Here is a 27,955-nt window from a genome sequence, read left to right as displayed (position 1 = left end):
AAAGTTTTGTACACGGAACTTTCATTATGAATTTATATTCTTGGTGAGATAGTCATTTGATATAAGAAAAAAATATTCCTTTAATATGGTGACTGCAAATTTTCTTTATATTAAGTTATCATTACCATTTTCATCATACTTTCTATGCTTTCAGAACTTCCAAAAAGCATGTTGTTTTTATTTTGTCTTAGTTATTTCTATGAAATAATAAGGATGATAAAAAGTGCACACAAAACTCGACCCGTGCGCTATGACACACACTTTATAAAGTTGAATGGCGTGTGTTCATTTCAAACTTGCGATTGATTTTCAAAAATGAATTGCGTGTTAAATTATGCAATAGCGAACATCTTCAGTGCCTTTAGCGCTTTGATTTTAATTGTTAAGAATAATCGTAAATGTAATTATTGCAGCATATTTATAAGTAAATGAAATACACATGCACATTAAAATCTCAGTTTAGGCCCCAAATCATTTGTAAATAAAAAAAAAATCTAAAGAAATATGCAGAAATATGATAAATACATGAAAAGAACTGAATTCGTACAAAATCTCGACATGCATAGCACATTTAAATGCAATTTTAAGTGCATGTAGTTTATATCATATATTTATGTATCACAAAAGGTTATGTAAACAATTTTGAATGTTTGTTATGCTAAATTTCTGATCAACATAAACAAATCTTGAGGAAAAAATAAATACAAAGTTGTTTTATTTATAACCAAGAAATATCTTTAAAAAAGATATACGGCGTTGATTGTGGTCGATGTTTATGAACGATCAAAAGTTATCTCTATGAGATAAAAAGTAGCGGATGCCTTTTTTCTGCGCAGTTGTTAGCTACATCATAAGCAAATCAATTACGGGGTGTTGCGCCAGATTTCGTGGCTTATTTTGCTTTATGTGATATTATTACTCAGATATCTATATTTACAGAATAGAAAAACACAAGAAACATGAAAATAAACGAGTGCATATAGGTCAGCCGGCAATACTCGAATCTTATTTAATTGCATAATTATAGTATAGCGAATTATTGTGGTCATGCTTAATAAACTGGTCTAAATGGATAAATATTTCTAATTAATTTTATCAAAATTGGTCCTTATCATGCAAATTTTGAAACCATATTAAAAATCGATGATTGACATACCACAATAATATCGCCGATTATCTTTATTTAGTATCTTTCTGATCAAAACAGACTTCAAGTGCACAAAGTTTACGAGACGGCGTTTATATAAAGATTTCTGCAACTGACCGCAAACTGACCTTGATACCTTGCGGATTGGAATGCAATGCATTACAGTCACTACGTTATTGTCAGTAAGACACAATGATCGCAACCCCTTTTGCGAACTCCGGTGATGAACTGTATATAAACTCTGACTTTCACAAAATGACCGCGTATTGACCTGAAACCTCGCGGGTTGAAATGCAATGCAAGTAAGTACTAAATATGACAACATAGCCTTTAGTTAAACGCTTTTGCGCTGGTAATTCTCTGAAAATAAAAGGTGAACGCACAAACTGTATTTATGTCGAAAATTGATTGTAAAACTGTTCTATCTATTGGGCCTTTTCATTAGAGATAAAATTGTTTCATGCAGTAAAACAGTGTTACAAAGACGCGGATATGTTTCCAATGTTCTGGTGTTATACTCAAATCAGCCAATGGAATAAATGAAGTGTATTCATTCGTACCTAGCCGCGGGAAATTTTATTTGAGTATTATTGGACACTTACAAAGGTCAAGTCAGGGTGAAAAGCTGGCTTATTCAGCTTACGCCGAATAATGTATTATTGTGTATCTGCCTTTAACAACCAAAGATATTTTTAACTAGCTGTTACTTATTTATGAATTTCCAATATCACGAAGAACCTGTAGCTTTAAACCTTAAAACTTAAACCTTAAATTGAAGAGCTCCATTGAGCAACAAACTGTTAACTATGCTGGATCTGTCCCATCACAAGCAACTGATGTTGCTCACTCTGCATTCCCTCAGTATGTATCATCATAGTGAAATAATGAACCCTTTGTTAGGAACATATAACAAAAAACTCATTTACATCCATAAGGAACACGTTTGTTTATACTGGATCATTGTAGTTTCATTTCCACTGAATCATTTGACCATGCATTAAAAAGTAATTAACATATGTGTCAGAACACATTTTTTATAACTTGATACCTTTTCCAATTGTTTCCTTGTGAAAATAACATGAGAATTTAAGTGAACTTCTAAAACACTTGTTATGCACTTCTATCTACATGTCATGGGTTTGTTGCTGTGTCTCACTGTTCCTTGTGATTTAAATTCAAAATGAACTTTTCATTTGGGAATAGAATGTCATGATACCAAACTACAGCAAGATCTGTATTAGCAATATTCAAAAACTAGCTCGGATGACCACTAGCCTTGATAGCAAGAAATCCCAGGTTAGACAGTTGACCACTAGTCTTGATAGCAAGAGATCCCAGGTTAGAGAGTTGACCACTAGTCTTGATAGCAAGAAATGCCAGGTAAGACAGTTGACCACTAGCCTTGATAGCAAGAGATCTCAGGTTAGAGAGTTGCCACTTGTCTTGATAACAGGAGATCCCAGGTTAGACAGTTGACCACTAGTCTTGATAGCAAGAAATGCCAGGTTAGAGAGTTGACCACTAGCCTTGATAGCAAGAGATCTCAGGTTAGAGAGTTGATCACTTGCCTTGATAGCGAGAGATCTCAGGTTAGAGAGTTGACCACTAGCCTTGATACGAGAGATCTCAGGTTAGAGAGTTGACCACTTGCCTCGATAGCGAGAGATCTCAGGTTAGAGAGTTGATCACTAGCCTTAATAGCAAGAGATCCCAGGTAAGACAGTTGACCACTTGCCTTGATAGCAAGAGATCTCAGGTTAGAGAGTTGATCACTAGTCTTGATAGCAAGAGATCCCAGGTTAGACAGATGACCACTAGCCTTGATAGCGAGAGATCCCAGGTTAGACAGTTGACCACTAGTCTTGATAGCAAGAGATCTCAGGTTAGAGAGTTGACCACTAGCCTTGATAGCAAGAGATCCCAGGTTAGAGAGTTAACCACTAGCCTTGATAGCAAGAGATCTCAGGTTAGACAGTTGACCACCAGCCTTGATAGCGAGAGATCTCAGGTTAGAGAGTTGACCACTAGTCTTGATAGCAAGGGATCCCAGGTAAGACAGTTGAACACTAGCCTTGATAGCAAGAGATCCCAGGTTAGAGAGTTGACCACTAGCCTTGATAGCTAGAGATCTCAGGTTAGAGAGTTGACCACTAGTCTTGATAGCAAGAGATCCCAGGTTAGAGAGTTAACCACTAGCCTTGATAGCAAGAGATCCCAGGTTAGACAGTTCACCACTAGTCTTGATAGCGAGAGATCTCAGGTTAGAGAGTTGACCACTAGCCTTGATAGCAAGAGATCCCAGGTGAGAGAGTTGCCACTTGTCTTGATAGCGAGAGATCCCAGGTAAGAGAGTTGACCACTTGCCTTGATAGCAAGAGATCTCAGGTTAGAGAGTTGACCACTAGCCTTGATAGCAAGAGATCTCAGGTTAGAGAGTTGCCACTTGTCTTGATAGCGAGAGATCCCAGGTAAGAGAGTTGATCACTAGCCTCGATAGCAAGAGATCTCAGGTTAGAGAGTTGACCACTAGCCTTGATAGCGAGAGATCTCAGGTTAGAGAGTTGACCACTAGCCTTGATAGCAAGAGATCCCAGGTTAGACAGTTGACCACTAGCCTTGATAGCGAGAGATCTCAGGTTAGAGAGTTGACCACTAGCCTTGATAGCAAGAAATGCCAGGTTAGAGAGTTGATCACTAGTCTTGATAGCAAGAGATCCCAGGTTAGACAGTTGACCACTTGCCTTAATAGCAAGAAATGCCAGGTTAGAGAGTTGACCACTAGTCTTGATAGCGAGAGATCCCAGGTTAGAGAGTTGACCACTAGCCTTGATAGTAAGAGATCTCAGGTTAGAGAGATGCCACTTGTCTTGATAACAGGAGATCCCAGGTTAGACAGTTGACCACTTGCCTTGATAGAGAGAGATCTCAGGTTAGAGAGTTGCCACTTGTCTTGATAACAGGAGATCCCAGGTTAGACAGTTGATCACTAGTCTTGATAGCAAGAGATCCCAGGTTAGACAGTTGACCACTAGCCTTGATAGCAAGAGATCCCAGGTGAGAGAGTTGCCACTTGTCTTGATAGCGAGAGATCCCAGGTAAGAGAGTTGACCACTAGCCTCGATAGCAAGAGATCTCAGGTTAGAGACCTGACCACTAGCCTTGATAGCTAGAGATCTCAGGTTAGAGAGTTGACCACTAGCCTTGATAGCAAGAGATCCCAGGTTAGACAGTTGACCACTAGCCTTGATAGCGAGAGATCTCAGGTTAGAGAGTTGACCACTAGCCTTGATAGCAAGAAATGCCAGGTTAGAGAGTTGATCACCAGTCTTGATAGCAAGAGATCCCAGGTTAGACAGTTGACCACTTGCCTTGATAGCAAGAAATGCCAGGTTAGAGAGTTGACCACTAGTCTTGATAGCGAGAGATCCCAGGTTAGAGAGTTGACCACTAGCCTTGATAGTAAGAGATCTCAGGTAAAGAGAGATGCGACTTGTCTTGATAACAGGAGATCCCAGGTTAGACAGTTGACCACTTGCCTTGATAGCGGGAGATCTCAGGTTAGAGAGTTGCCACTTGTCTTGATAACAGGAGATCCCAGGTTAGACAGTTGACCACTAATCTTGATAGCAAGAGATCCCAGGTTAGACAGTTGACCACTAGTCTTGATAGCAAGAGATCCCAGGTTAGAGAGTTGACCACTAGTCTTGATAGCGAGAGATCTCAGGTTAGAGAGTTGACCACTAGCCTTGATAGCAAGAGATCCCAGGTTAGAGAGTTGACCACCAGCCTTGATAGCGAGAGATCTCAGGTTAGAGAGTTGACCACTAGTCTTGATAGCAAGGGATCCCAGGTAAGACAGTTGAACACTAGCCTTGATAGCAAGAGATCCCAGGTTAGAGAGTTGGCCACTAGCCTTGATAGCTAGAGATCTCAGGTTAGAGAGTTGACCACTAGTCTTGATAGCAAGAGATCCCAGGTTAGAGAGTTGACCACTAGCCTTGATAGCAAGAGATCCCAGGTAAGAGAGTTGACCACTAGTCTTGATAGCAAGAGATCCCAGGTAAGAGAGTACCACTAGCCATAATAGCAAGAGATCCCAGGTTAGAGAGTTAACCACTAGCCTTGATAGCAAGAGATCCCAGGTTAGACAGTTCACCACTAGTCTTGATAGCAAGAGATCCCAGGTAAGAGAGTTGCCACTTGTCTTGATAGCGAGAGATCCCAGGTAAGAGAGTTGACCACAAGCCTTGATAGAAAGAGATCCCAGGTTAGACAGTTGACCACTAGCCTTGATAGCGAGAGATCTCAGGTTAGAGAGTTGACCACTAGCCTTGATAGCAAGAAATGCCAGGTTAGAGAGTTGATCACTAGTCTTGATAGCAAGAGATCCCAGGTTAGACAGTTAACCACTATCCTTGATAGCAAGAGATCCCAGGTTAGAGAGTTGACCACTAGTCTTGATAGCGAGAGATCTCAGGTTAGAGAGTTGATCACTTGCCTTGATAGCGAAAGATCTCAGGTTAGAGAGTTGACCACTAGCCTTGATGGCGAGAGATCTCAGGTTAGAGAGTTGATCACTTGCCTTGATAGCGTGAGATCTCAGGTTAGAGAGTTGACCACTAGCCTTGATAGCGAGAGATCTCAGGTTGGAGAGTTGATCATTTGCCTTGATAGCAAGAGATCTCAGGTTAGAGAGTTGACCACTTGCCTTGATAGCGAGAGATCTCAGGTTAGAGAGTTGACCACTAGCCATAATAGCAAGAGATCCCAGGTAAGAGAGTTGACCACTTGCCTTGATAGCGAGAGATCTCAGGTTAGAGAGTTGACCACTAGCCTTGATAGCGAGAGATCTCAGGTTAGAGAGTTGATCACTAGTCTTGATAGCAAGAGATCCCAGGTTAGAGAGTTGACCACTAGCCTTGATAGCAAGAGATCCCAGGTTAGAGAGTTGATCACTAGCCTTGATAGCGAGAGATCCCAGGTTAGAGAGTTGACCACTAGTCTTGATAGCAAGAGATCCCAGGTTAGACAGTTGGCCACTAGCCTTGATAGCAAGAGATCTCAGGTAAGAGAGTTGACCACTAGCCTTGATAGCGAGAGATCCCAGGTAAGAGAGTTCACCACTAGCCTTGATTTAAAATCATCTTCTTGTCAAAAGTTCAACAGAATTTCAGATGTGTGGTCTTATAATTATAATGATGTCTGCAGCTTAATTGACCAGAAACACCCCATTTACTTGGTAAAAAAAACATTCCATGATTGTGTTTTTGTTTAAGGTTCAAGAACATTGCACCAAGACCAGAGTTTAGATAAGTTTATAATATCATCCACCAATTAAAGACATGATTAAATTATCTGACTATTTCCTCCATGTTTTAGTGTATTTTCATGTCAAGGTTTGCCAAGTTCGAAAAATATCTAAGTCTATTCTGCCACACATACATGTTGTTGTCCTGTCATTTTTCTGTTTGTTATTTTTAATTATTTTTTTTACCATCAGTTTTTTATTTACAGTACATAATGAACATTATGAAGACATCTCTTAAAGCAGACTGAATTCATTCATACATTGAGTTTTAAGTACGATAGATGATGGAAGCATGGATAAAAATATTATTTATTACTGTGCATGCTGTATAAAACATTTTTATATTGGTTTGAACTTAATTTATTACCTAACATATATACAATTAGTCTATTGTTTTCTGTGCAAAAAGTAATATTTGCGTTAAGAATGCACTCTTACTAAGAGCTATTTCTATTTTAATTCTTTAAGTATCACAAAACTGCTATTAATTAAATACACTGGGACAAATATAGACAGTCATAATATAAGAGAGAACTAAACGTTTTGCTAATCTGTTATGCAAATGCCAGGCCAGAAATAACTACAACCAATGTACTACAAGTAAGCCAAATTATCCACAAGTAATCAAGACACAAATGCAGACCTTGGTCTCATTATTTAATTACCTGCAGCAGTTGTTGGCTCATCCACACACTCATGATGATTATTGTGCAAGTCCCAGGCATACACACCCAACATACCTCTCAAGTAAACCATGTTCTGTCTTTGAATAAATATATCGTATTTTAGACATTTAGGGTCTTGTAAATTCTCTAAAAAATCACTAAAGAATATTGGGACTATTTGCACTCAACTTTACACTCAGTACAAACTTCACTAACAAAACAAAATTACACTCAGTACAAACTTCACATTAAACCCTACATTCTACACTCACTAAAAACTGAACTTAGTACACTTTACACTCAGTGTAAAGTACACTTAGTATGATATACAGTCAGTTCAACATGCACAGGCCAGGCATTCAGTAGTTTTCAGCTTTTGAAGTTTATTTCATTGCGTGCCATTTCAGCAGGTGATCTATTATTATTAACAATAATGATGTCTGGGTTGTCTACAGACAATAAAGCTATCAAGAAAGGTTCTTGGATGATGTCTGAACAATACATCACATCTCTTTGCAAGGCAATCTCACCTGAAAACCATGCACACTTTCAGTCTCTGGAAGTTAAATAATTGAACTTTTCTTTTTTTCTATCATTTCTAAGCATAGCTGGTGGTGAAACATTTTGACAGGAAGAGGAAATGTTTGGAATAAAAAAATCCTCACTTTCATGAGAAGACATTGCAAGCATTTTGTTGTTGAAAATAGACAACAGTGTTAATATTTACAATTTAATCATCAATCCCATCTCTCATTCCACAGTTAAATATCTTGACGTAAATACAAAATGGGTCTTTTATATTTAACTTTAATCACAAATCTCAGAATTTTATCCTTGGTTATTATGCAGCATTATCTCTAGACATCCAACATGTGCATTTATCTAAATTGCATCACAGAATATTTATAAATGCCTAAAACTTTTCTATCTTCAACATCACAAAATTGTGAAAATTTGTTGTACAATTTCAATAATCAGACAGCTGAAATCAGCTGCAAACATATTGAAACTTTGACTCACTAATACTAGCATTACAACTATGATTAATATCTCTAATACTAGCATACAACTATGATTAGTATCTTATCATCCACATCATCTTCTTCATCATCATTCTCACCAAATCATCCTCACCATCATCATCATCATCATCATCATCATCATAATCATCATCATCATCATCATCATCATCATCATCATCATCATCATCATCATCATCATCATCCTGTTCATCATCATCATCATCATGATGATCATCATCACCACCACCACCACCACCACCACCACCACCATCATCATCATCATCATCATCATCACCATCATCACCATCTTCGTTATCACAATCATCATCATCATCATCACTATCCTCCTCCTCATCATCATTCCAATCATCCCCATCATCTTTTTCATCATCCTCACCATCACCAACATTATCACCATCTTCATCATCATCATCATCACCATCATCACATAGCAAAACACAAGTTGTAATCAAATACAAATGTCGCCTTGAACAGCAATATTTGATTTTATCAACCCAAGAAACTGCTGCTGTTCAAGGAAAAGTCAAGGGCAACAGTGCATGTACATGTATTTAGTAGGGTTTATAAAATGCAACATCGCCTTTTGACTATGAATTTAGTTATTTTACCATACTAAACAAGAGATTGCAAAGCAAAATTGTCCCCTACCAGTGGAACTCTTCTATTGTCAGTAAAAAAATATTTTTTTATATATTTGTTGCCATAGCAACCAGAATTCTTGACGTAGGAACAAAATGAAATGACGTGCATAATCTCCATATTGCCATCTATCCATGTTTTAAGATTTGTGAAAACATATGAAGAACTTTTAAAGTTATCGCAGGATCCAGAAAAGTGTGACGGACAGACAGACAGACTGACAGACGGAGCGCAAACCATTAACTAAATAAACGGTGAAATTTTTTCTCTCTATGATATAAGAGCTTTTTCACTCCTGTCATTGTGACCTTTTTATCAGTAAAATATCATAGTGGTTGATAGATATTATTGATATGACATCATAACAAGCGACAATTTGAGTAAGTTATAAAAAAGAATTGAAAGCTCCATTTTAAATGAACACAGAATGAGAGCAGAAAATAATTAATAATATTTTTAATCTATCAATCCTTGTTTATGAGTCTGTTAAGAATGACATGGAGTTCTGATTCCTAGAAATTAAACAATTCATTAGACAGATAAAGAGTTGTCTGTTAACTCAGCTAAACCATGTCAAATAAAAATTATTCATTAATCATTATTAATCTTTGGGTGTGTGTAAACTGAGTTCACTATATTTTTCCAGCTATGTGCTAAGCTTCTTCATTTTGTTTTGAATTGTTTACTAGTACTTATACTGAGAACGGTAGTTACATACTTTGTTTACTAGTACTTATACTGAGAACGGTAGTTACATACATTGTTTACTAGTACTTATACTGAGAACGGTAGTTACATACATTGTTTACTAGTACTTATACTGAGAACGGTAGTTACATACATTGTTTACTAGTACTTATACTGAGAACGGTAGTTACATACATTGTTTACTAGTACTTATACTGAGAACGGTAGTTACATACTTTGTTTACTAGTACTTATACTGAGAACGGTAGTTACATACTTTGTTTACTAGTACTTATACTGAGAACGGTAGTTACATACTTTGTTTACTAGTACTTATACTGAGAACGGTAGTTACATACATTGTTTACTAGTACTTATACTGAGAACGGTAGTTACATACTTTGTTTACTAGTACTTATACTGAGAACGGTAGTTACATACTTTGTTTACTAGTACTTATACTGAGAACGGTAGTTACATACATTGTTTACTAGTACTTATACTGAGAACGGTAGTTACATACTTTGTTTACTAGTACTTATACTGAGAACGGTAGTTACATACTTTGTTTACTAGTACTTATACTGAGAACGGTAGTTACATACTTTGTTTACTAGTACTTATACTGAGAACGGTAGTTACATACATTGTTTACTAGTACTTATACTGAGAACGGTAGTTACATACTTTGTTTACTAGTACTTATACTGAGAACGGTAGTTACATACATTGTTTACTAGTACTTATACTGAGAACGGTAGTTACATACTTTGTTTACTAGTACTTATACTGAGAACGGTAGTTACATACTTTGTTTACTAGTACTTCTACTGAGAACGGTAGTTACATACTTTGTTTACTAGTACTTATACTGAGAACGGTAGTTACATACATTGTTTACTAGTACTTATACTGAGAACGGTAGTTACATACTTTGTTTACTAGTACTTATACTGAGAACGGTAGTTACATACATTGTTTACTAGTACTTATACTGAGAACGGTAGTTACATACATTGTTTACTAGTACTTATACTGAGAACGGTAGTTACATACATTGTTTACTAGTACTTATACTGAGAACGGTAGTTACATACATTGTTTACTAGTACTTATACTGAGAACGGTAGTTACATACATTGTTTACTAGTACTTATACTGAGAACGGTAGTTACATACATTGTTTACTAGTACTTATACTGAGAACGGTTGTTACATACATTGTTTACTAGTACTTATACTGAGAACGGTAGTTACATACATTGTTTACTAGTACTTATACTGAGAACGGTAGTTACATACATTGTTTACTAGTACTTATACTGAGAACGGTAGTTACATACATTGTTTACTAGTACTTATACTGAGAACGGTAGTTACATACATTGTTTACTAGTACTTATACTGAGAACGGTAGTTACATACATTGTTTACTAGTACTTATACTGAGAACGGTAGTTACATACTTTGTTTACTAGTACTTATACTGAGAACGGTAGTTACATACATTGCTTTTCATCAATTTCAGTAAGTACCATTTCAAAAAATCACTTTCAATCATGCACTAGTACAAATAAATTGACCAAACTAAGATGGTTTTCTAATTAAAAAAAACACCCATAAAATCTAAAAAAAGAAAGAATTATTTCTGTGATTATTCCAGAGATGCTCAGCATTCCCCATGATCAATGTCTGATAAGCAATCTGGCTGAAAGGCTTATCCATTCCTCTTCAAGCATGACTCACAGATAGATTTACCAAAGGTAAATAAGTCATACATCAGAACATAACGTCTTAAGGTTCTATTTTTAACTGGCGTAACAATCAGCTCAAAATTTCGACCACCCTCCCTGGTGATATATTCTGCCAATTATTTCCAACCTCAGGTAACCGAATAGAAGCTGTAAAATCAATGAGGGTATTCTCTGGAGCAGAGATAATTAGCCAAAACAAACACCTTACACACTATTGATTTGTATATTGCCAAGGTTTTCTGACAGTTATACCTGCAAAATGATATTGCCTTGTCTTACATTTGTATTCCCTTCCCTTGATGCATTTTCTCTTGAATGTTTGCATTCGGTTGCAGGGCAAAAATCTGAGAATCAGTTAGTAAGCAATTGTTTTAATATGGAATTTTGCCCCCCCCCCCAGTTAATTTTCATTGATTTGTAGAGCAATCCTGACCAAAAATGTACAAAAATGTATACAAAAAATATTGTTTTGTGACAGTGCTGTTACATTCATATGTCATAATGTTTACACAATTAAAGATGTTGTTCTTAAATAAATGGCATATTAATTGCAATAGGAAAGTGACTCAGTACTTGAATTAAAATTAATAAATTATCTTCTCATACTTGATGACATCTCATTTATTTCAGATATAAGATAATTTGAATTATAAATAAATTAAATCTTAATTTTCAATCACACAGCTCTTTGACCATCATGATTAAGTCCTAAGTTTCTCCATTTTATCAAGGGAAGTAACCACAATAAAATCATCTATGAGGTATTACAAGAGTTGTCTAATAGACTATGACTGGAATCTTTGAACTCATGCTCCAGTATCATGCAATTAAACTTAAAGAACAAAAAAAAGCCCTGTGTAATCAATCCATCTGCTTACATGATTTTTACAATATAAATTTCTGAACATTTATTTTCAACTTATGTCATTTCAAGTGTTTAATTCTATGTTAGCCCCAGATGTGACATTATGTTTCTTTAATATTTGCGCGATTGAAATTCTGCATTGATTTACTGTTAATTTGAGATTTCAACTAAAAATGTTTCAGAGAAACTGCATGATGTCCCCCAATCACCTGCTTTACAACTGCAAATTCACAGCATATTCTAAAGGAAAAAAAAGTCATAAAGGCCATTCAACTGTGAATGTTTGGGCAAGTTATTATCAGTAGTTTAAGAGGAGTTGAAAACAAAACATCGGGACGTACATATGTATGAATAAGTCGTATTCTTCTTGCCTCTCACTGCGGGGCATAAACATATTTTATTTATATATAAATGTGTGGCTCCTAAAAATGAAAAGATCATAAAGAACAGCTTTATCTTTGTACGTGTATTCTTCAAGGAACATGAATATTTACGAAAACTGTTTTAAGATATTTTATTTATCTATAAATGTGTGGCTCCTGAAAATTAAAAGATCATAAAAAACTGTTTTATCCTTGAAAGTGTATTCTTCAAAATACATGAACATTTACACAAACTGTTTTAATTGTTGAGGTCGAGCTTTTTCAAAGCTGCAATAAAATTAAGTGATCACACATTATTGTTCATCTCTCAATATTGTAGATTTAAAGATCTATGAACAGTGCCTTGTTTTAAGCAAACTTGGCTTAATGAATGTGTGTTGTGTCTTCCCATATTAGCCAGTGCAGTCCACACAGGCTAATCAGGACCACACTTTATGCTTTTATGAAGTTTTTTTTGTTTAAAGAAAATCAGTTCTAAACCAAAATCCAGTATATGTGGAAAGTGTTGTCCGCACATGCTATTCTGGAATGACCTGTTACACACACATGTATTAAGCCCTATTTTTCCAGAATGCGGCTCATTTTAACTTCTCTGCTCAATCTGTCAAAGTGTCCCTTTAAATCCACCTTAAATATGAAGTGATCACAGCTTGTCTGCCTTATCTGAGCATTCACACCACTTTATCAGTCCAACTAGCCCATAAATCAGCTTGAACTATCCTTTAGGGCTCATTTGAGGACACTTTCATATTTAATGCAAACAAACCGTGATAGCCAGACACAGTCGGCTTTATTTCATGATATATGTGCACCAAAATTTGATTTAAAATTCTAAAATACAAATTATCATAAAAGAAAAGGAAGACATATAAAACCAGTTTATTAAACACTACTGGTGGACAAATATGTAAATTGAAACATCCTAGTTTAACCAACATAATATTTATTATTAATATTTAGACACTTAAATGATTTAAGAGTCTGAAAGATAATTTATGCATTAACAAAACTTATTTTAAAAACATCTCTAAAAAAACATATCAGCAGAATATTGTCTAAAACTTTCATTAAAAAAATGCCTAAAATATTTTTTTTATTTAAAATAATTGTTTTACTTTTTAAATAGTGCTATTAATACTGGTTTCACTCTAAGAATTAAAATTCCAGCATGGAACCATTAGCATGTCAAAACTTAAATATTGATTTTTCTTAATTTTTGCGGTAAATGCTTGTATTATGTTTTGTGGTAATTTACATTATTCTTTCTTTATGTGACTATCCAGTGCAAACCAACTGGAACACATATTGAAAGCAAACTGCATTAAATTATTTAAATTTACTGCCTACTCAATATTTTGTAATAAAACATAATAACACAGAAATAGAAGAGTTGAGCCAGTACATTTGGTGTAAATAATAAAAATACTTGTATAAACTGGCTTGAACTGGTACATAATAACCCATATTAAACTTGAATAGACCATTTACCATGCAATGTTACCAATTAGTTTATTACATGTCTATGTATACATCCTCTCTAAATCAATTTTGGGAGTGGGACTTTGACATGTACAATAAATCTTGAAGGTGTATCATTCAAATTCATTTTTTGCATCATCATTCATTGAATTTATTATTAAAGATAAACATGTTTTGGTTTGTTTCTTTCCATCCTGTTTTATTTGAACTGATAACCAATACACCATTACCCATACATGCACATAATGTGGACAAGCCATTCCTATTATCGCATAAAGTAGTTCACAATTATGGGTTTTGGTTACATGAAAGATAATAAATTAACATGCAAATGAGCCTTGCTCTGGGAAAACAGGGCTTAATGCATGTGTGTAAAGTGTCGTCCCATATTAACATGTGCAGTCTGCACAGACTAATCAAAGACAACACTTTCTGCCTTCATGGTATTTTTGGTTTGAATGAAGTCTCTTCTTAGCAAAATGTCAGTTTGGTTGGAGTCGGCACAGACTAATATATGATGACACATTACCCACATGACTGCACAGGCTAATCTTGGATGACACTTTACCCACATGACTGCACAGGCTAATCTTGGATGACACTTTACCCACATGACTGCACAGGCTAATCTTGGATGACACTTTACCCACATGACTGCACAGGCTAATCTTGGATGACACTTTACCCACATGACTGCACAGGCTAATCTTGGATGACACTTTACCCACATGACTGCACAGGCTTATCTTGGATGACACTTTACCCACATGACTGCACAGGCTAGTCTTGGATGACACTTTACCCACATGACTGCACAGGCTAATCTTGGATGACACTTTACCCACATGACTGCACAGGCTAGTCTTGAATGACACTTTACCCACATGACTGCACAGGCTAATCTTGGATGACACTTTACCCACATGACTGCACAGGCTAATCTTGGATGACACTTTACCCACATGACTGCACAGGCTAGTCTTGGATGACACTTTACCCACATGGCTGCACAGGCTAATTTTGGATGACACTTTACCCACATGACTGCACAGGCTAGTCTTGGATGACACTTTACCCACATGACTGCACAGGCTAGTCTTGGATGACACTTTAACCTCATGACTGTACAGGCTAATCTTGGATGACACTTTACCCACTTGACTGCACAGGCTTATCTTGGATGACACTTTACCCACATGATTGCACAAGCTAATCTTGGATGACACTTTACCCACATGATTGCACAAGCTAATCTTGGATGACACTTTACCCACATGACTGCACAGGCTAATCTTGGATGACACTTTACCCACATGACTGCACAGGCTAGTCTTGAATGACACTTTACCCACATGATTGCACAAGCTAATCTTGGATGACACTTTACCCACATGACTGCACAGGCTAATCTTGGATGACACTTTACCCTCATGACTGCACAGGCTAGTCTTGGATGACACTTTACCCACATGGCTGCACAGGCTAATCTTGGATGACATTTTACCCACATGGCTGCACAGGCTAGTCTTGGATGACACTTTACCCACATGACTGCACAGGCTAGTCTTGGATGACACTTTACCCACATGACTGCACAGGCTAATCTTGGATGACACTTTACCCACATAACTGCACAGGCTTATCTTGGATGACACTTTACCCACATGACTGCACAGGCTAATCTTGGATGACACTTTACCCACATGACTGCACAGGCTAATCTTGGATGACACTTTACCCACATGACTGCACAGGCTAATCTTGGATGACACTTTACCCACTTGACTGCACAGGCTAATCTTGGATGACACTTTACCCACATGACTGCACAGGCTAATCTTTGATGACACTTTACCCACATGACTGCACAAGCTAATCTTGGATGACACTTTACCCACATGACTGCACAGGCTAGTCTTGAATGACACTTTACCCACATGACTGCACAGGCTAATCTTTGATGACACTTTACCCACATGACTGCACAGGCTAATCTTGGATGACACTTTACCCACTTGACTGCACAGGCTAATCTTGGATGACACTTTACCCACATGACTGCACAGGCTAATCTTTGATGACACTTTACCCACATGACTGCACAAGCTAATCTTGGATGACACTTTACCCACATGACTGCACAGGCTAGTCTTGAATGACACTTTACCCACATGACTGCACAGGCTAATCTTGGATGACACTTTACCCACATGACTGCACAGGCTAATCTTGGATGACACTTTACCCACTTGACTGCACAGGCTAATCTTGGATGACACTTTACCCACATGACTGCACAGGCTAATCTTTGATGACACTTTACCCACATGACTGCACAAGCTAATCTTGGATGACACTTTACCCACATGACTGCACAGGCTAATCTTGGATGACACTTTACCCACATGACTGCACAGGCTAATCTTGGATGACACTTTACCCACATGACTGCACAGGCTAATCTTGGATGACACTTTACCCACTTGACTGCACAGGCTAATCTTGGATGACACTTTACCCACATGACTGCACAGGCTAATCTTTGATGACACTTTACCCACATGACTGCACAGGCTAATCTTGGATGACACTTTACCCACATGACTGCACAGGCTAATCTTGGATGACACTTTACCCACATGACTGCACAGGCTTATCTTGGATGACACTTTACCCTCATGCATTTATTCCCATTTTCCAAAAGCAAGGCTCATTTACTTGTTAAAATAGTATATGGGTGAAAATCTCATACATAACACACTTAGTTCAGACAATCCTTCGTCAAAAATTAAACCACTTTCTTACCAAAACCCACTTAAAACTGTGTTAATTCTGCGTTTTTCTTAGTGGAAGTTGGTTTTTGTCAATTAAAATTAGTTTTATGTGCATTGAACTGAGTTTAAAGTTGTTGTTTTTTAAGAAGATGACTGTGTTTATTTAAGCGAGTTTTCCCTGAAAGGAGTTGGTTTTGTGTGTGTGAGAAGTGAGTCTTTTTAGTTATGAGATGTGTAAGATGTGTTCTGAGAAAATGGGGCTTAATCAATATGCATTAAGTGTAGTCCAATATTAGCCTGTGCAGTAAGCATAATGTTTTTTGTTCAAAGAAAGACACTTAAAGGAAATCAGGTTTAGGCGGAAAATGTCGTCCCAGATAAGGCTGCCCAGACACATATACATAAAGCCCCATTAGCCAAGAGCCAGACTTGATTGTAAATATCTTTAAGAAAACATACAAATGAAAAACCAGTAATAATTTCTTGGGAATCAAACCTAGAAATACTAGAAGCAAAAACTTACTTCCTTCCACTACACCAAGCAGGCATTAGACTCTAGAACTTAGTTAAAACCGTGTGTCGTTAATTTTAGTGCCTCAAAAGGAAGAGCTTTTTTTTGGGCCTATGTTACATTTGTAAGGGTTAATATTATTAACTTGGGTAAATTAAAGAACTATGTTCCAATCCACTGTTTTATACATGCATATCAATCTATCAGTCCTTTAAGGCTGAAGCACTTTCCATTAAGCTAGTCCGGGATTACCCATAAGGCAGAGTAGGCAACTGCCTATGGGCCCCGTGACTTTTAGGGGCCCAATTAGACCGTTACAAAATATTTCTTTCACTTACTTAGCCTAACCAAATGACTTATAACAAAGTAAATATAATTTTATATCAATGGCATGTTGCACTTAAAGGCTTGACATAATTTGTCTTACAAAGAAACAATCATTATTTATTTTTCTGTTTTTAAACACATGAAATCGACTGGGCACTGGCATTCTTATAGGGTATAGGCTGACTAGGGGCCTGGGTGTGGGCCCCAAAGGTTTCACTGCCTATGGGCCTCCACCACTGCTTTGAGTGCATGAACTAAAACAATTTCCATCATACATAATTTTGATTCCTCCACAGCTGTCTAGACAAAACATAAGGGCACTAAAGTACTCAACCAGATCAAAACAAACAAGGAAACATGTTAGCAGGAGACACACCACTAATTATCTAATTTAGGTAACCTCAACAGGAATTTAGTCTCAGTGTCACCAAGTGTCTCTTCTCAACTAACCTGTGTGCTCCTGCACTCTGTATGATGGATACTTAATTGAAGAAAAAACTATTTTCATTTTGCACCAGCATCTGCACAGTCCCTTCCACAAAACATATGCAAAAATCAGCACACTGTATATTCGTTTGACAAACATTAGTTTATAAACACGCTCTAAGCATCATTTAAATCAATTTTTAAATACTTATCTACCTGATTTGATAAATAAACAAAATTTTTAATATTTTCATATGGATCAATTCATATGCTTTATGAGCCCATTCGAAATAGAAAGTAGACACACAAAAAACTACATACATTTTATTGCATATATACATATATGAATACTGTTTAAAGTTTATAAAATTTCTAAGTTTATAATCCCCTGAAAACATATTTTTTTCTAACAAGAGCACGGCATAACGGGTACCATGCTCGGCTACCGGTGCAGTTTTGAATAAATAAAAGCTTGTCAGAATTTTTTTTTTTTTTTAGAGGTCACATTGACCTTGACCTTTGACCTAGTGACCCTAGTGTGGTAGTTGTAGGTGCAAGCACTTTGATTTTAGAGCCAATGTAAAGGTTTTAGAACAACGCAGACGTCAGACGGCGGACGGCGAGCTGGCTATGACAATACCTCGGGTTTCTCCGAAAACGCGGAGCTAAAAATTCACGAAATTATTTTCATTTGGTATTAATTATATGCTTCCGTGGACATTATTAAAGTATATACGCATTGGGTAGTCGCCATGCTTACCAATACATATAAACTAAAGATCGGTCGAAAGCAATGAAGTCATAACTCTATTTTATAATAGAATGAGGAGGGTCTACATACCTGTCTTGGCGATGACATTCTGCTTGTCGACTGCGGCCGAAAATTTGCGCCGTGCGTTGTCCGAGATCAACAATCCCTCTGCAATGTTTTCCATTGAACTCCTTAACATCCTGATGTTATATTTTTAAAATTCTGTACCAAAAGTGTTAATTTGCAGAGTTGAAACAATAATAGAAATATCCCATACTACAGACTAAACTGAAAGTAGCCTTAAAATGGTCACTTATTCAATAACACCTTTCAATCTATGATTGAATTCCTTCTTTTCCAAAGTCATTATAAACAATGAGCTGTGTCTTTTTGTACAACGTAATACATCTATTTCCTCAGTTTTGTTGTCTTCTATCCTTTGTGGTTGTTTTCATGTCACTGTGTTATAATAATGTTCTTTCACGCTAATTAATATTTGACTGACTTAAACCCTGTTCAAAGTACAAGCCACAGTTGTAAAATGTGAACAGTGAACATTAAACTCAGTGAATCATAAAGAAGTATATCAGTGTAAATCAACGATTTAAACAGAAACTGTTGCATAATAACCTTTTGTTGTTTAACAAACTCCTGAAGGGACTAGGATCTATGTATTATTGTAATAAACAAGGTTGACAGTTACAAATACCAACAGACATTTTTTTTAGATTTCTTAACATGAAAATTTAAGAAAAATAGCTAATGTAACAAAGCTATCCTAAATCATAGTTACAACTTTATTATCAAAAACAATTATTTACCAAATATAATTATTTCTTTTTCAATTAAGTTGCAATTATAAATGCCTTACACAGACTGTTCTCTACAACAGTATCAGTTTACGTATTTAACCCACTCCTTTAGAAAAGTAAAAAACATGTATATAATCTTTATCTATATCTTTATGAGTCACTTAATAATTATAGCCTTTTAAGTTTTATATTGTGCACTAAAACCACTCCACACCTTGCAATAATTATAAGCAAGCTTTAAAATGTCCTTAACTAAATTATTGAGGAGATTTATTATGACATCGAACATACTTAAAAATTCAAGTTATTTTCATTACAACATTAAAAACATTTTGTTCAAAACTAGACATCAATTAATGCCCGCAAATAGTAACCTTTGAGTAGGTTTAAACATGTCAAAATGATGAATTGCATGGTGATTTTACAAAGTGATTTAAAAAATATGTTAATATTAATAAATACTTAAGTTTATTAAATATGTTCAGAACATAGATCTGAGTGAATTAAGTGATTAAGAGCAGAAATCATTTAGTAAAAAGTATTTATCTATCCAATATTTCACATTCTGACAAAAACACAAATAGTTTTAATTTACATGCAATCAATATTTGCAAAAACTTATTCGTGACCACAGGTCCTGTCTGCATGTGTATAAATAGCAAACCACAAATAATCCATTCATGTCTGTAACACTATTAAACTTCCACTGTTAGATCAGCAATTAACTTCAATTACCACAGGACAATATTTCCCATTCCAACTCAAAAGGACTGTCTTCAGTGTTCTATGTCCTGTCTACTACCTGCCTACCACTACATAATTTGTCTTACAAAATTGCAGGCCAAAATATGCTGCATCCAGAATACCTAAGACAAAATGACTGAACCTTATCATGGTTGGAAATCCTACAATAATCACAATAGAACTGATCAATCAAATGATCTGCCGGCTGATAAGGATGATTGGTTGATGGGAAAACCATGTGTTTCATCCAGCCCAGTAGTTTCATCAGTTTACAATAGTCCATTCCTCTCCCCCTGAAGTCTAAATACTCATGCATGTGTTTAATTAACAATGTAAGTAAGGAAAACACTTGTTTATCATCAGCTACTTAACCCTTTGCATGCTGGGTAATTTTTCTTCTGCTAAAATGTGTCTGCTGAATTTCTAAAATTAGCATTTTCTTCGATCTTTTTCAAAGAATACTATCAGAATAGCAAACAGTTTGGATCCTGATGAGACGCCACGTTCTGTGGCGTCTCATCAGGATCCAAACTGTTTGCAAAGGCCTTCAAAATTCGGTTCCCGCACTGAAAGGGTTAAAGCACTCTTTAAAGCAGCTTATTTGTGTGTTATGTTGTGAATAAATCATGATGATTATTTCATTTTAAAAAATGTCAAAATTTTAACCATTATTTACAATGATGCATCACTATAAACAATTAAAAAAAAAAACACATTAAATTAATTTAATAAGTATTAATATAAGTACAATTTAAATAGGTGTAGCTAAAACTGTTGTTAAAAGCAGACACACCAGTGTAAGACTCATCCTGACCTGGTAGTCATTTCTTCTTGCATTAACCCTTTCCCACTAAGAAGCAGTGAAAATGGCTTTTGCAACCAGCATAAAACCAGAACAGCCTGCGAGTAACTCGCAGTCTGTTCAGATTTTATGCTGTTTGCTGCTCATCAGTATGTAAGACTTGGAAATGAAGCCTTTACGACTTGAATTTAGTAAGAAAGGTATTTAATTAAATTAAACTTTCTATGGGACTACAAATGCGGCAAAATATATGTAAGTGGGAAAGGGTTAAATGATTCAGAGTAAAAAAAAAATATTACAAATGTATAAACACACATGTGCATAACGTATACATTTATACCACCATAGCCATTCCATTCCTTGCATAATTATGCTTGTATATTACATAAACTTGCCCATAAATAGTGCCAGCATAATAATCACATAACCCTGACTTTAAAGTAAAACACCAAACCATAATGAACAAGATGCACTAGATAATAAATTATTCAGCCTTATCTGGTGGTAGCCTTTTTATCTTGTCATCACATCAGACGGCCACTGTTACAGCCCCCTAGCTAACAGATAAAAGGACAAAACTCCTGTGCTATGTAATTTATGTGACAAAAGAAAGCCTCTGCCTTTTTCATTTGCAATGTTGAAGAAACTATTAACATCTAAACAAATTATAATTGTTTAAATGCTTTAAAGAAAATTCTACAATACAATTCGCTGTGAATTATGAATTTAGAAGTTCATAATTCATTATCCTACACATATACGCATAAAAGTATAAAATAAATAAATGCAATTCGCGAGCGCTTTTTTAATTTTTTAAAAGTAAAACATTCTTAGACATTTTGCTAGTGTACAGATCCCTATATTTCATTGTAACTTTGTTTTTATTGTCTCACTATTGGCCCATTACACCCAACATGTCTCACTATTGGCCCATTATTCCCAACATGTCTCACTATTGGCCCATTATGCCCAACATGTCTCACTATTGGCGCATTATGTCCAACATGTCTCATTATTGGCCCATTACGCCCAACATTGCCTCACTATTGGCCCATTACGCCCAAAATTGCCTCACTATTGGCCCATTAAGCCCAACATGTCTCACTACTGGCCCATTATGCCCAACATGTCTCATTATTGGCCTAATTCGCCCAAAGTTGTCCCTGACTATTGGCCCTTTACGCCCGACATTGCCTCACTATCAGCCAATTATGCCCAACATTGCCTCACTATTGGCCCATTATGCCCAACAAGTCTCACTATTGGCCCCTTACGCCTAACATTGTCTCACTATTGGCCCATTACGCCCAACATGTCTCAATATTGGCCCATTACGCCCAATATGCCTCACTATTGGCCCATTACGCCCAACATGTCTAACTATTGGCCCATTATGCCCAACATTGCCTCACAATTGGCCCATAAAACACCCAACATGTCTCTCTATTTTCCCATTGAGCCCAACATTGCCTCACTATTGGCCCATAAGTACGCCCAACATTGCCTCACTATTGGCCCATTACACCCAACATTGCCTCACTATTGGCCCATTACGCCCAACATTGCCTCACTATTGGCCCATTACGCCCAACATTGCCTCGATATTGGCCCATTACGCCCAACATTGCCTCACTATTGGCCCTTTATGCCCAACATTGCCTCACTATTGGCCCATTATGCCCAACATTGCCTCACTATTGGCCCATTATGCCCAACATTGCCTCACTATTAGCCCATTACGCCCAACATTGCCTCACTATTGGCCCATTGAGCCCAACATTGCCTCACTATTGGCCCATTACGCCCAACATTGCCTCACTATTGGCCCATTACGCTCAACATTGCCTCACTATTGGCCCATTACGCCCAACATTGCCTCACTATTGGCCCATTACGCTCAACATTGCCTCACTATTGGCCCATTACGCCCAACATTGCCTCACTATTGGCCCATTACGTCCAACATTGCCTCACTATTTGCCCATTACATCCAACATGTCGTCTCAAAAGGGTGATGATATGAGGCATGGATTTCAAACAGTATCACATCTAAATTATGCACAAGGCGTATTTTGTCAATTTTGAGCATTGACCTTGAAGTGTGGCCTTCAAGTGTGACCTTTATGTTTATATTTTCGGACAGGGTCAATATGTTATGATAAATTGTATAAATTCTCAAGTGAATTATGTATTTAAGATAATTCCAAGAGCTGTTTAGATAGTTTTGAATGGAACTAGATTTGATGCCATTTTTCACAAACATGATTTTAATAAGTAAATGTTCAACGGATTTGTTTACTTCCAAACACTTTCCTACCGGTCTTTAATATCAGGAACCTAAAAACATAGACCCAACTCCAGATGTAGGAAATAAGAACTCAATGAAAAAGTTTATCATGTTGAAGAAATAACAGCTCTCCCCATGCAGGCCTGGCCCTGGATTTCACACACCATACACATACAGAGGCTGCAGGGTGGTGCATTACAATGGTAGGAGAGATCCAAGATAAATATTTAGCAGCTTGCTTTTATACAAAAACTCTATGACTTCATCTTTTTATTATCATTGAATAAAGCCAGCTGTGCTTTATGAATGTTTTTCTAAACAGTATTTGGAGGCCAGATGCCCATGAAAAACTGGGACGAGAGGGAGAATTTCAAGCTGCTACTATAAACATTCAAGTTTACGCAATACCATTATGATCACAAACTTTTCATAAGCCTAAAAACAATTCTCATCCTTGAGTATACATTTTTAAAATCTAAACAACTAACCTAGACATGATTTGTTATTCTTCCAATAATAATGTAAATATATATTTCCTTCTTGTATCATATATATTTACACTCCAATTTAATGCAGCCACAAAAAATTTCTGTTTCAAATATCATTGATTATACAAAACACCTGCATTTTGCATTTGATGAAATCAACATGTTATGCAAAAAATATTGCGTTTCCTGTTATAAAATCTTAGATAGCAGAATAAAACTTGATCTACATAAATCTTATGTTAAAAGGAAATGCAATCATTAAAGCCATATTCTCTGGTTGTATCGTCAGGTATTGGTCTCAATGTACTAAGTAACCCTGAGTGAAGAAAGATGAAATACTCCAGAGATACCCATCATTTTGTTAAAACCAACCATAACAACAACAACAGCATGAATTTCAATCTCAATTATACAAAAAGCACCAATTTGTATCCAGTCTAACAAGAACACCGCATAACGGTGCCAACGCTCGGCTGCGGGTGCAGTTTTGAATAAATGAAAGATTGTCAGAATTAATTTTTTTTTTTTTTTTTAGAGGTCACAATGACCTTGACCTTAGACCTAGTGACCCAAAAATGGGTGTGGCGTGTAGAACTCATCAAGGTGCATCTACATATGAAGTTTCAAAGTCGTATGTGGAAGCAATTTTATTTTAGAGACAAATGTCAAGGGTTAAGCACGACGCGGACGGCGAACAATGAGCTGGCTATGACAATACCTCAGGTTTTCTCAAAAACAGCCGAGCTAAAAATCATCTTAAATGGACTTGTTTACATATTTTCTAATTTGTATAATATCATACAAATTATAATTCCAACAAAACTGTAATATTTAGAATAGTTTAAAAATAATTATAATAACATGGAATAACATAAAATTAACAAAATGTGCCTGCCATAGAATACTGAACCTGGGCCTTTTTTTTGGCTACCACTCATGACCAGGGATCATATTTTCCCACAACATCAATCGGTCCGGATTTAACATGGGGGGAAAGTATTCGTAAAATTGCATCCGAAATCCATACATGCCAGAATTATTTATGTCCAAATCGGGACATTCCATAAAAACTTGTCGGGAAATTTGACCAAAAAGCAGGACACCTAAAACGATCAATCATTCCACCTTTAGTCAGTATATTACTTACAAAAACTCTAATTTTTTGCCCAATTTGACGATACATGTGTTTCAGAAATTCGTGAACACAGCGTTCTCCATTCTACAGAAGTAAACACACTATTGTGGGGTTTCCCCGTATGCCTCGATTTGACATCCAATCGGTACAGGGATATCCCCTTGAAAATTTGTAAATCTTTGACGCTAAGTGAGTGCTTCGCGCACTTTTCTTATTCAACCAATCATCAATTAACTCTAAATTTAGATTGATGCAATATGTTACAAATTATTTTCTGACTATCAGTCGAAAATGAAAGTTAATTTATGTGAAACATCAATGCGTATTGGTCAGCATCCAATTTGTTTGATGTACACAATCGGTGGTTTGACAGGTTTTATAACCTTAGGTGGTACAATTGTGTCATTGGCGTTTATTTCTGTATGATACATCTTTCGATAGCAATTAGAATTTAGAGACCCCTATCATAAAAATACTGTGGTGTGTCTGTTAATGCCTGATAAAATCAATAATTGCCGATAAAACGCCTATAAGGTGTCAAAAACAACACTGGTGCACTTGAGTAGCAGAAGCGGGTTGCATTTAATAAATGATTTTTTATGCTAGGACATGTGACATATTGTCATGATTTGCTATATTGACAACTTTATACTACATTATGATATGTGAGGATATGTAGTGCTTTGTTATCATTTAGATGAAATATGATCACACTAGTTAATATTTTTGTTCTATTACCGGTACCAGTTTTTGCGAGCCATCTAACAATTTAAGATGGTTGGCTAAAAGAATTTTCAGTCAAGTGTGGGCCCTGAATATTACATCTGGACAACAGTTGTAGACATGTATATTTTTGCTAATAATGTCTATAGTAACAAAAATTATTTAACAGAAATTGCACGCAAAAAGGGACTTCAGTTTTGCAATTTGTAACATAAGATGTCAAAAAATGCATATTTAAGGACTGGACAGGTAACTTTGACACAAACAAAATACTGTTATAGAGCACTAGTCAAGTAGGTTCACAAGGTAATGTTGGGCCCTGAATTTGACCAATGATATAAAGCTGCCAAACATTTGCTACATAAAGACTGAATTTTAATGCATACAATTTAAATAAACTTTTGCAATTGAGTTTATACATTTATAAGAGCTCCTTCAATCCTTCATTGCCAAAAATTTGACTTGGGGAAACAAGAAACCGTCAGAGACTGGTGATGCTCCACAAAGTTTTTTTTGTCACAATATTGCAATATATATTCAGATAAAAGGAAACGTCTTGAGGGCACAGTAGTTGGGGGGGACAAGAATTTTTTTATATAAAATTTCAAAGGGCCATCACGTTGTGAAAAATCATCCGACCAGAACCCGCTGATAATATGCACATCTCCTCTTGATAGTGAAACTTCCCATAAAATTTCATTGAATTCCGGTCATTAGTTGCTGAGAAATAGCCCGGACAAGAATTGCACTATTTGTACAGTTAATGGAAAATTTCAAAGGGCCATAACTCTGTAAAAAATCATCTGACCAAAACCCGCTGATAATAATGCACATCTCCTCTTAGTAGTGAAGCTTCACATAAAGTTTCATTGAATTCCGGTCATTAGTTGCTGAGAAATAGCCCGGACATGAATTGCACTATATGTACAGTAAATGGAAAATTTACAAGGGCCATAACTCTGTGAAAAATCATCCGACCAGAACCCGCTGATAATATGCACATCTCCTCTTGGTAGTGAAGCTTCCCATAAAGTTTCATTGAATTCCGGTCATTAGTTGCTGAGAAATAGCCCGGACAAAAATGGTGCACGGCTGGACACACAGAAGGACACACGGATGGGCGGACGGACGGAAGGACCGATGGACAGAAGTCGAAGCGGCAACTATATGCTCTCCCCAAAATTTTTTGGGGGAGCATAATAAAAGAAAAGCATATACTTGAACCTGATAATTACTGCATATTTGAATAACATATGAAACATGTTGTAGTCATTTGCTTCACAAAGTGCATTTAAAACTTGGTATGCAATCACAAAGAAACAAAAAAGAAAATTGTATGTAAAGTTATAATGCAGAATCAGACAAGCACCTGTGAAATCTTATCAAAATGAATAGCAGCCATTTGTAGAAAGGAGACTTACCAGTATTTGCAGTGAATCATTGAAAACATTTATCAAATTTCACAATTACTCTGTTGAAAACAGTTTCAAAGGGTTTAGTCTCCTGCTGGGCTGTCTGTTTATAACCTTTAGCAGAAACATTTTCTAAAGACCTTCAACAAAAGAGGACAAAAGACGGGCTCTGACATCTGAAACATGTGCATGCTGTCAGTGGGGTTTATGTACCCAGAGATGTAACCTAGAGATGTCAAGACAATTTGTTTTTTTCACAGCTTTCATTAGTCCCAAATTCATCATCAGATCCAGGATTTTCTTTAATTTAAGTATTTTTGTTATAAATATTTTTAAATCGTTAATGCTTCCAGAATCTAATATGCTTCTATGTCATATCAATTATAATGACATCCATACACAAAGTTGCATATCAACATCTTAATTTATTCTTGAGTTTGTTGACTTTTTTATAATCTAAAAGAATATTTCTAACAAATCTGATTAAACATAATTTGGTCTTTAAAATAGAATCTTCCATGATAAGTTTAATAAAAAATATTCAGAGGTCATTTTAGGTTCCCATGCATTTGACTGACTTTACTTGCAACAAGTGGCCAACAGAGTGATGAAAATTCATTGTCTTCAGGCAGAGTAAATCGTATCAGATATGAAATTAATGTAAACATTTCTACAAGTTCTGTGCATTAATAATTATTATGTTAAGAAAAGTTTTGCACTTTTCCCCATCACATTTTTCCACCTTTACTTTAACCTGTTGATTTAAAGATTTTTACATTTATTCAATGAAGTT

At 36.2% G+C, this 27,955-nt stretch overlaps 1 protein-coding gene across 10 annotated transcripts in view; it reads right to left on the bottom strand.

Annotated features, from left to right (window-relative positions):
• The window catches only part of LOC127880764 (kazrin-like), a 94,152-nt gene that overhangs the window by 55,466 nt on the left and 10,731 nt on the right, over positions 1 to 27,955 (bottom strand). For 3 of the 10 annotated variants that reach the window (XM_052428128.1, XM_052428127.1, XM_052428126.1), the window contains exon 2: positions 18,850 to 19,271. The exons of 2 other annotated variants lie outside the window; for them this stretch is intronic. In XM_052428128.1, coding sequence (XP_052284088.1) covers positions 18,850 to 18,958 — 109 coding nt within the window. In that variant the 5' untranslated portion in view covers positions 18,959 to 19,271. 5 more of the 10 variants (XM_052428130.1, XM_052428129.1, XM_052428132.1 and 2 more) reach the window with 5 other exon arrangements.

This window comes from Dreissena polymorpha, chromosome 5, assembly GCF_020536995.1.
Source record: "Dreissena polymorpha isolate Duluth1 chromosome 5, UMN_Dpol_1.0, whole genome shotgun sequence".
In the NCBI taxonomy this organism is placed as follows: domain Eukaryota; kingdom Metazoa; phylum Mollusca; class Bivalvia; order Myida; family Dreissenidae; genus Dreissena; species Dreissena polymorpha.
Note: the sequence above shows the minus strand (reverse complement) of the source record. Positions and strands in the feature narration are given on the sequence as shown.